General features: G+C 40.5%; 1 protein-coding gene across 1 annotated transcript; it reads left to right on the top strand.

Moving 5' to 3' along the window:
- The first annotated feature begins 4,306 nt into the window (after positions 1 to 4,306).
- On the top strand, positions 4,307 to 11,002 carry LOC128373361 (placenta-specific protein 9-like). The gene is made up of 3 exons (XM_053333657.1): positions 4,307 to 4,587; positions 10,157 to 10,248; positions 10,710 to 11,002. Exons 1-3 carry the CDS (start codon positions 4,524 to 4,526, stop codon positions 10,854 to 10,856), a joined length of 303 nt encoding a protein of 100 aa, XP_053189632.1. The 5' UTR covers positions 4,307 to 4,523; the 3' UTR covers positions 10,857 to 11,002.
- Positions 11,003 to 11,784: the final 782 nt, after the last annotated feature.

Raw genomic sequence — 11,784 nt, 5'->3', positions numbered from 1 at the left:
TGATTTCCTGCTTGATAGAAAGCCTCAATTCCTCAATTCAATACATGGAACTGACCAGGCCAATAACACACAGATACTATAAAATAAAAAGAGACAGCATCACCATCTTGCACAAGGTAACCACTCTGGTTGGTCCCTAAAGGGCCACACACACTGGCAGCATCATGACATGAGATAAGTGCTGACACATCAGGGTATTCCACTGTCCTATTTCCCAGCATCAAAGTACAGCAACGCCTCAGAAAAACTGAATTTTTTATCACATTTGCTCCCCAGGTTGACACATCCCAGCAACATGGGGCAGGTGTAAATTGATGTGTCAAATGATAAGGTGCTATGTGACTCACTGAGTGTATGTTGTACTTAAAGGGGAACTCATCATTACACATCAGAGTCTACTTAAAGGTCTTGGGAAGTTCTGCTGCATATGTGAAAAAACACAAACTGCCTTGACTGATGTCACTTGATTGGGGCTGAAGGCTACAAATAATCTCTAATCAGTATAGCTGAAGGAATCAAGTAAATGTGCATTATGGGTAATGTGGGCAATTTTGACAAGGAGGAAGAATGCATGGAGTTAAGAAAGATTATGTTTCTGGTGTTGCTTCATGGATGTTGATTCTTTTTTTTCAGTATATTTTTTGGGCTTTTTTGCCTTTAATGTTCAGGACAGTGTAGAGAGACAGGAAACAGGAGGCAGAGAGAGGGGAATGACACGCAGGATAAGACCGGTTGGCTCGGGATTTGAACCGGGGTCGCCTGCAATGAGGACTATAGCCTCAACACATGGGGCGGGTGCTCTACCCGCTGAGCTATGCTCAACCCCGGACATTGATTCTTAACAATAAAACTGTCCATCATGAAACTGAAAATATGATAGGAATGCAATGCTAAACCTTTATGATAGTTTTTTAAGGTTAAACCCCAACAACACCTCAGCTAACCAGAGAGACACATGACCCAACCAGAAAACCATTAAGGCTTCCAGAAGGGCACATGGGGACATTTGGACTGCTTCAGTGCTTCAACTGCTTTAACTGCTTCAAGTACTTCAAGTGCTTCAAATGTTTCTCTTGTGTCACACAAGAGCAAAATTATGCTTTTAAGTGTCCCATTAGAACACACAAACATATCTGACTTGAATAAAAGTTTAAAAGAGACACTTTAGGAGCAAAAAGAGCAATCTTTTAGCAGCAGACGATCACTTAGTCTGCAGGATTTCAAATATAACTTGTGTTGTTTAGATGTCCTGAGTTATGTGTGCCAGGCAGCTGAAAATATCAAGGCATGGAAAAAATGTCTTATTGTAATTTGAGCCTTTGAGGACTGATGAGGATTACAAATTGGAGGAATTTACAAACCATGGAAACAAAAGGTAATACCAGTTTGAATTGTTAATAAATCTATCTACATTTTTTGGATAAATACAGTATTATATGATGAAGTGATGACGCACTGTGACACAGTTGTTGTATCAAACAGGAAGACATAGAAAACCCTGCTGATTTTTTTAAGTACATCATTTCTACAATAGGATTAGGACACAGTCAAAGTAAACTAAGGGTCAACTAATTGCTTGTCTTAAAAAGCAGAAGGCGCAGCTTTGTTCCTTTTGATGAAGTCAAAGACTTGACACACACACACACACCTCACCCAAATCAGATTTAGTTCCTTAAACGGTGGCAGGAAGGCAGTGTATGCCAGGGGCCAGACGGGCACCGAAGGCTGAGCTCAGTTCTTGGCAACAACAAGGTTTAGTGAGGTCCATTTTCAGGTGGAGATAACGGGGAGACTGGATGAAATAATGAAAGGTGACGGTGCATATTGTTCAATTTAATAGAGAAAGATTTCAGGTTTTATTTTCTGTGTCACATAGGTTAATGGCTGCAGTGTGCAAAACGGGGACTTACGGGGACTTACTATCCTTACGGGGACCACACATTAACTATCATTCTGTACACACTAAAATACGTTTTACCCTCCATTATTATGACCCCTACCTAATCCTCATCCCTCATTACTTCTGAACACAAGTCCTGACCCTGAAGTGTCACAGTTTTTGGAGAGATGTCACTCATCTTTCACATGAGGACACTCGGTCACCATATGACTGGCGGGCATTATATCAAACAAAACAAACAGACACATCGACAGCAGAAAGAAGAGGGTTGTACAGAAATAGACGGTGAGAAGGTGACCCCGCCTCTAGCAGTCTGTCACACCACAGATCAGCGTGACGCCAGATGACTGGACGCCATGATCCTCTCACTCTGTGTCCATGTAGACGCTTTGTGCCTCAGCATGTGTCTGCTGGTCAGATTTGACCCAACATTCACTACCTGAATGACAGGTCACAAGCTGAACTTTGACATACATTCACATTTAATATTATTCTGATTCATGGAAGTCTCAGGAGATTACTGAGAGTCAGTGCCATGATACTGGTATTTGTTTAGTAGTATTTTTAAAGTAAACAGTACAACCTAAAATAGAGTACAAATATGCTTCATGCACCGTTCACATGACAACTTGTCGATGTGCAGAATTACTGAGGACATTAGAATTATAAAAATGTTCAAATAGAGCATAAAATAAAACATACTTCATAAAAATAACCTCAATTGTAAGGAAAAGGGGGGTTTATAATTACTTCTAGTATTGGAAATCAAATTGACATTGTTGGGATGTAAATTGCATTAATTATATAACATTTATACCACTCCATTTACCATTAAAATGGAATTCCTGTGCTTTTATACATCATTGTTTGTTTACAGGTCTTGGTGACTTCATATGTGGAAGAAGCTGTATGAAGCCTTTTGTAGTTGCAGTGGGAGCTGTGTGAAGTCTGATAGATTGTCACTTAAATCAGCATCAATTGGGATTGAAAATAGAAAAAAAAATCCTATATCTCTGGTTACACTGTCTTCATTTTAATACCTGAAGAAAAAAGATAATGTGAGTGTGACAATGTTTTAGGAGCACAATATCAAATCATTAGAGAACTTTTTAATAACCCCACTTTATTGCTTTAGTGTATTGTGCACAGGGTTTAATTAGTGCCTCACAATGTAGCATAATGGTGGGATGAATGATATCTTTATTAACATTAATATTCTCCTTTTGTAATGTTGCATGCTTATAAACCATTCCAATAACTTTTATATAATATCTTAATATCACTTTCTCCTTTAGGGTGACTATATAACATGTGTCCAGGGGCTAGCTCTGCCATATTTACAGCAGTGTTTATTAAAGCACGTTGCTCTTATTAAACCAACAAATAAGTAGAATAAAATACAATCTTTTCTGTCTTTTTCCAGACGTAGGAGTTTGTAGTGATGTTTTTAAATCTATAGAATAAATCAATGGGTTACAAGGTTGTTCATGTGTGAAGTATAGTCTATAATTCTTTTTATATACAGTGACTGTTCTGTCCTTGACCTCTAGCAATGCTTTTTTTTACCTACTGACAGAAAACATGTTTCCTGTCTCTCTCCTCCTCATTGATCTTTGTGGTTCACTTTTCCTCCAGTTTTGTTTTCTGCTGCTTAACCTGCAGATCTGCTTAAGAGGCCAGACTAGTGAGCACAGCACGAGGCTGAAGACAGTCTGGCTTAATGAAGATAACTACGTTTACTACGTAACAGTCCTGTCTGCCTGTATGTGTGTGTGTGTATGTGTGTGTGTGTGTGTGTTTGTGAGTCACACAGAGAGACGTCAATTCAGTGGGAATAACAGGAACCAATCAATGCTATAATAAAGGGCATTCTCTGCTGCTGAATTGATTTTTGATTTCTCTGACTTCCCCCTGCACACACACACACACACACACACACACACACACACACATACACTTGCTGTTTTTACCAGAGCTGCAGCTTCCACTTCTTTATTATTCTTTTGATTTTATCAAAAAATACAGTTCAAACAAAATCAAAAGAGAGGCTATCTACCTCCACCTCACCTTGGGTAAAGATGAATTATCTTTAATGCATCACAGCATTTTCTTACACTCAGTTCGAAGCCCAAAGAGAGACTGAGTACATTGTAAATAATCCTTAACAGGGGTTAGTTCCTTTATGTCATGTTTTTTTATCATATTCACTGTGAACATGAAAACGCCAGTGGCCACAGATGTAACCCAAAACCTACACAGCAGAATGAATTAAGTAAAACCAGATTTCCCTCCTTAAAAGTCAGAAAGTCTGCGGCTGTGAGCTGAGATCCGAGTCCCCTCCCCAGTTCATCCCTCCCGCCCCTTCTCAGATACTGAGCTTTTTGTTCTGCATCTAATGTTTTCATTAGGAAACTGGACGCAACCAAATCCAAGGAGGGAGAGATTAGTGAGAGCGAGCGAGCGTACCCAAGAGCAACGAGGGAGGGAGGGAGGAGTTGAGGAAAAGGAGAAATCCTTTTTTTTTTTTCAGGCTGGTTCTGAATTTGAAGATTTTTCTCTCCTTTTAAAACACTCTTTGAAACACTCTTTGTCAGAAGCTGCTCCACAGGTTTCTCTCTTCACAATGATCCGTCCCCCCACCTCTACGGTTGGACTCCTCCTGCTCCTGATTGGCTACGCTGCAGCAGGTAAGGGATGCAGTTGGGGTGCGGTCTGGAGGAGAGGGAAGGTAGAGGGGTCAAAAGTCACACAGGAAGGGGCAGAGAACGCACAGCTGGAAAATCAGCCGGGCAAATCACTACTTCAGTCTGTTGGGAGTGTTGATTTATGGATGAGTGAAGTATAACTTAACAGTTTTCTCATCAGTCAAATGATAAAAAATTCACCTCTATTGTGAATATCATCATGGTACAATGTTTCATAGATTCTCCCAGATGTGTGTAAGTGTGTGTATAGATGATGGCTGGATGAACACATGTGAAGCTGAGCTGACATCCTGTCTTCATACACATATACGTGAATCCATGTGTGTGTGTGTGTGTGTGTGTGTGTGTGTGTGTGTGTGTGTGTGTTCGGGGGAGTTTTTTTTTTTCCTGCACATCTGTTATTAATTTGACCACAACTCCAGCTTCACTTCATCTGATAAACTGTCAGCACAGCGTCACACACAACAACGTCTTCTTTCATGCGTGTTGGTCTGCTTGCGTCTTAGCTGTGTACGTATGCTTTGTTTACCGGATGTTACTAAACCACAGTGGAAAATGAACAAAATGTGAGCCAAGTGAATCCAGCCAAATTTGTGAGTGAATGACCTCAAGTGTGAATTAGAGTGACTTCATACTGCAAGAATGGCCAAGTACAAGTACGAGAGGCACACAGCAAAATGAACACCACCTCGTAGGGTACTGTGCTCTATAGTGGTGTCAAAAAATTAGATGTGATTTAAGAAAAGATTAAATTAAATTGCTGTTACAGTTTTTACGCTGTCATTTGTCATTTTTTGATTGACTGTCTGAGGGAGAGAAGAGATCAGGAGAGTAGCACACTGATTGTTAGGAGAAAGTTTTCACTGAGACTGTGATAGACATGAATAATAATTATCATCCATGATGTATTTTGCTTTAATTTATGTCTCTCTCACTCTGAAAACGCTCAGTGCACAGCTGGCACAGAGGTAGAGGATCAGGCCCGTCCAACCACCTACTCCAGTGAGCGCTGCTGCGTAGGACGAGCAGTCTATCCTTTTCTCTCTTTTTTTTTTTGGAAACTGAAGGTATTTAGCGTTTAAATATGTTGCGGTTTGGAATGAACATAAGGCTTAATCTTAATAAACTCCTTGACCTGACAACAAATCGTTTTAGCAGTGAAGTGAAGAGGAAAAAGCAGAAATACCTACATTTTCTGAAGGAATGTGTGTGTTTGCTTGTGCTTAATGTTGCCACCATGATTATAAATTACTGTGCAGTATTTTGGCATCTGATAAGCCTTCAAATTCCCCCATCTTGTTACCAAAATTGGTTCTTGTTGTAGCGCAGGGCTGTTTTAAGCCTCTTTAGTCCCACCAATTGACAAGAGAAGTTTAATGTCAGTTAAGGTGTGAGCACTGAAAGCAGTCGAACCGTTGGTCAAAGGGCAGGAGATGAAAGCAGTTCAAATATCTGTAGGTGTGAAATATCAGCTGATGAATGAAAGCAGATGAAGTGTTGGTGCAATTTTATGAGCTGACAGCTGAAGTGTCAAATTGTGAAATGTCTATTGAGGTGTGAGAGATGAAAGTAGTTCAAGTGTTCATTGAAAGTTGTCAGATGAAGTGTAAGCATGAAAAAGAAGTGTGTTAGTGATGGTAGGGTACATGCAGGTGTTTGTGCATGCTGGTATACACACACACACACACACACACACACACATCTCAAGACTGGAGTTTAAAGTCCATGATGGTGCTTCTAAGCTGATGTGAGGTTTTTTCACAAGCGTCTATCAGACCAGAATTCAGCTTGCAGTGAACTCACACTCTGACCTGCACCGACTTCTCAATTTTGCACTCGACTGCACTCCTTCTTCTCCCCTGTAGAGACTCATGTCAGTGCAAGAAACCCACAGAGCCAGAAGAACCTGCACACATACACTCACACACACACACACACACACACACACACACACACACACACACACACACACACACTCATGGTCATTCACAATTGTCTTCGGGTGGAGTCAGTGAGTTAGATCATCATTTTCTGTGTTTGCTTTTCCTCAAGTGTGTCTCCTTGGAGCGTGTGTGTATGTTTGTGTGTGTGTGCATGTGTGTGCGTGTGTGTGAGAAAGAGAAGGGGGGAATTTACTATGTGATTTCCCAACTTCCTGGAACACTTCTGACAGGGAAAAAAATGGGACCAAAAAAGGAAAGCCAACAGAAACGGGAACAAATACCTTCTTGCTGTTTGGAAACAAAGACTTGTGTGTATGTGTGTGTGTGTGTGTGTGTGTGTGTGTGTGTGTGTGTGTGAACAGAACTCTTTTTCAGCCAGTCATCTTATTCTGTATCAGCCACATTAATCACATGTGACGCTTATTTCATACGACACAGACGCTCCTTCCTTTTCATAAGAGTTCTGGCAGACTCGGTCGGAGAGACATTCATCAAGAACATCAGCATGTCGCTCTCTGTTGCAAGTTTTCCTCTCTTAAAGCACAGGCTGTGCTGTGTACACACTGATCACACAAACACAAGCTGACACATGGATGGAAGCACAGCTGCGGTTTGGGAGAATTTGGACCCCCCCCTCCCCAGCCCCACCCCTCTTTTTTTTTTCTTTTTTGTTGGCTGATCGGAAAACCAGCAGCACATTTTGTAACAGCTGAAGATGGTGGTTGTTATGAAATACAACCATGTAAACCACAACTCTGATAACTACACATCTGAATCCACCTCCACCTATTTCTATTTCTTTAGCCGATTATTCATCCGTCACTCAAACCTGAAGAGATAAACTTTCAAAAACTCTTCCAGCGCCCCACTGAGCTCAACAAAAGCCTCCACCGTGCAGGTCACACTAGGGCAGGCATCTGCTTTGTTGGCTCAGTGAGAGAAATCTGACAAAGACGGCTCTTACTGTACCTTCCCTCCATCCCTTGTTTTTTTTCTTGGCCTGTTTCCTGCATGTACTGCACTTGGCACCCCTCTGCTCGGTGTAATGGAGCTTGTAAAATGTTTCCAAGGGATGTCGTTGTAAAAATCAAGGCAGCCCGATGCAGAGGCATGACTGTGGACTTACACGGGACCAAAACGTGCAGAATAAGATACAAGAATCATTTCTGGCTGTTTCTGCTGGCGGAATGATGGCCTAAAAGATTTGCTAGGGTTGGGTCTGTATCTTCCTATTATATTTCTCTAATAGGGATAAAGAGCAAAAAGATGAAAAATAAGGACTTTAAACACCAATTTATCTTTTTTTAGTCTGTATCAGAAATTTGCTGCTGCTGAACAGCTGAGAAGAAGAAGAAATCCACCGTCTGTGTTTATGTCACAGTACACTGAATACCCGGTGTTTTTGTTCTGAAATTAGAATTTCCATCATATGTGAAGATGTCTTTTCAAATAAAGAGAAGAAAACTGGTTATAAATGCCAGAAAATGGGAAATGAAAGGATTAAATGGCAGGAAAAGGTGGGAAGTTATGTCTTTCTCATAGTTGTCAGATAAGTGTTCAACTGGGTCATCTGTTGAACCAGGAAACACGTGAAATATACTATACTGAAGTTGTTTTCTCATTGTTTGTTGGCAGTTAGAGTAAACTTTATGTGGTTTTGCAAACATGAGGCAAGGAAAGGAGCTCCTAACTGTATTTTTCCAAGAGAAAAGGTGAAACTCCAGCCTTGTTTGGTCATTGGCAGCCAGCCACCGTATGAATGATGTTAACAGAAGCTCCATTCCACACCACCTCAGCATCATTAATGTTCAATAACAGTGCACACAGTCAGGATTTAGCTGTCCGTGTACACTCCAAATATTTCATCTGACGACGGAACCGCTGCCAGCACTCAGTAAATGAACGAGAGGTTCGCTCATTTATAAAGTATAAACGCTATCAATGGAAGTTTGGCCCGCAGCCACTGAGAAGGTGTTAGAAAATGGAAGTCCTGAGAGAGAGAATGCCGGCCTGCCCTCAAATATGTCTGCATCAAAGAGAAACAGATAATTGGAAACATAACTGTGAAGGGAAGTGGCAGAACAATGCATGTGCTGCCCTGCTCACCCTGCTCAAGTTAATTCACACCGAGAGCATCACAGTTCTTCTCAATGGGCTGACTGATGCACTGTTTGATTCTCTGTTTTAGATGCTGTGTGAGAGAGGATGATTACACCACTCATATTATTTATACTCAAGTTATTTGACAGACACATTAATATGTTGGAAAACTCTTGTTAGCTGCTGATATTTCAGTTTATTTCTCACTTTTTACATGTATTTTGTAGTGCCAAAGGCTCCACATAAAGGAGATTTTTGGAAAATGCTTATTCTCTGTTTTTGCAGACTATCTATCTGATAACTTTTGGACAGAACTAGGCTGTTTCCACTCTTCATTTTTTTAAATATATTTTTTGCGCTTTTCTGCCTTAATTGGACAGTTGGTGGCAGAGAGGCTGACAGGAAACAAGGGGAGAGAGAAAGGGGTATGACATGCAACAAAGGTCCTTTGCTAGGCTCGGACCAGAGACGTTGCAGGTATATGGCATGCATTGTAACCAAATGGCTATGAGGGTGCTCGGCTGTTCCCAGTCTGTATGCTAAGCTAAGCTAAGTTGCTGTTGGCTCTACAGTAGCAATTACCATAGCAAGTACAGGCATGAGACTGGTTTCGACCTTCTTGTCTAATTCTCAACAAGAAAGAAACAATATTTCTAAAAATGTCAAACTATTCCTTTAGCATCCTAAATTGGAGTTTATATCTTTGTATTGCTCTTTTAGGGAGAAACTATTTGATGTGTGGAATATATGTTGCTATTTTTTAAGAATAGGTTGAACTGTTGAAGTATCTTTTACTCTCATAGAAGACACTTCCTGCTAATTCTTGTTCCTTACTTCTGGTCTGACGAAGATCTACTTCAGCGACAGACTCCTTCATCCACTTTGTGTGAAGGAGTGATATCTCAGGTCCTTCCTCCCTGCAGCTGTCAGACTGTACAACCAGCACTGCTCCCAGTACAACCAGCACTGCTCCCAGTACAACCAGCACTGCTCCCTAGTACAACCTCACACACTTCTGACGTGGACAATTTCACAAACTGCACTTTTCAATGTACATGACTGTGCAATACATATATATAAATATATATACAATATATACATATATTTTTTCACTTTGAATCTGTACAATAACAATATCAAACTCAGGTATATTATCGTTCTATATCAATATTACTTTTGTATATAATGTTACTATTTTTTACTATTGTATTTTTTAAAATTGTTTGTATACTTACATGTTATTTATGGCTCTTTATTCTTTCTATTGACACTCTTTCTATTTTTGCTATCCACTTGCTGCTGCAATAATAAAAATTTCCCCACTGTGGGACTCAAAGGAATATCTTATCTTATCTTAATACTTTAGAGTGGAGTTTAAGTGAAATACTCCTTTTAAAATCAGTATATTGATGCTTTGTATGGTTTTCAGCAGTTTGTTTGCTGTTAGAAACTTACATTATACACTGCACTGTTTATCTTACTCAGATATTCACTTGTTCTGCTTTCAGGACCCGAGCCTGACCTGCGGCCTCGAGCAGTGCGTTCAAGCGCCTGTCAGGAGCATGCAAATCTTCACAGTCGCCTGGATGTAGTAGAGAAGGTGCTTTCCCCCCCCCCTCTCAAACCAACGTCACATTTAGCCCGCAGCAGTTTAAAATCATCCGGATTCAGGATGTTTTTCTCCCTGTTGTCGACTTCATTATTAAATGTCAGCTTTCTCTCCCTCTGAGTCGGCCAAAAAATCCTCAGCATTTCCCTTCGTGGATAAGATGTCGACAAAGCTGTGACTCAACATCACATCCACTCTTACTTAATGTGCAAAAAAACACTAGAATGTCTCACCTTTTCCCCCCCAAAATGCTGAGAAACTCTAAATTCATCTCATCTGATAAACTGCAGACCTACTCTGACCTCACCTTACTAGCTGTTTTGGGCAACTGTATAATTCATATGAATAAGTGATTGTATTATTCATGAGAGATGATTCTATTATTCATACTACAACTTATTATTGTATTATTTATATAGCAACCACACAAATATGCCTTCTGTCTCCTGCAGAATGTGGAAGACACGGTTGGGAAGTTGGAGGTTGAACTGGCTGCTCTTCTGGATGCCATTGAAGACCCAGATTTGCGCCCCCTGCTGGACAAAGGAGGAAAGCCTGTGGACATTCTGGAGGACCCAGGGCAGAGGGGCCACTCCTAAACCAGACATCCATGAAGGAATGAAGGAGACAGCTTTTATACTTGGACTTTGAATGATTATAATGTATCTGTTTCCATGAGTTAAATGCAAATCTATGTATGCATATTGCTTTAATACAAAAGTTTTTTTTTCCATAAAAGAAGAGGCTGGCTTCTTAGGTGTTTGCATTATTTACTCTGATTAATTCTGTAACAACCTCATCTCTTAATTTCAGGAGTTTCTTTCTCCTGCAGGATATAGTGGCACAACTCATGTTTGAAGATCGTTGCTCAGTTAGTTCCCACCACTGCTCTCCATCGCCCTCTACTGTCTCAAACTGTGCCATTAACCCTTCACCCTGTATTTGAGTGGAAATGACAAAGACACACACACAGGCAGATGTCAAATTACTGGAAGGAGTTTTATTTCTTTATCAAAGCAGTTAAAAGCAGCATCTTTTTTTTAAACACACGGAGCAGTTCCAGTTGGTACAGTACAAGGCTTTTCACTGATTCCCCGTAAAAATCCTGCAGCACAAGAATGCAAAATAGGATCACGTGGCGGGAAGAAGTGGCGTAAATTACATTTCACTTCTCCTCGATTTTGTTTTTCTCAACAGGGCACCGAGTTTCAAACTGTATCCACGGAGTTAAGACATCTACAGGAACGGTACGCCTCATGAGCATCCATCGGAAAGAAAACGGTATAGGAGACATGCTGTTTGCTGGTCAAACACTAGCACAACGCCTTTTTGAAACACCTAACAGCATCCAAAACATTAACACAGAAAGAAACATTTCGGGAGGGTTTGCAAGCACTGTCCAATTAGGAATCATCACTGATATCGAGGAACAAATGCCAAAACTGCAGATTGTAACTTAGAGGAAAAGCTACACTTAAAATCAGTTATTATCCATTTACAAATGATTACCATATAATTACACATCCA

The sequence above is a fragment of the Scomber japonicus genome, chromosome 14 (assembly GCF_027409825.1).
Source record: "Scomber japonicus isolate fScoJap1 chromosome 14, fScoJap1.pri, whole genome shotgun sequence".
NCBI classification, from domain to species: domain Eukaryota; kingdom Metazoa; phylum Chordata; class Actinopteri; order Scombriformes; family Scombridae; genus Scomber; species Scomber japonicus.
This window is presented reverse-complemented; position numbering and strand designations above follow the sequence as displayed.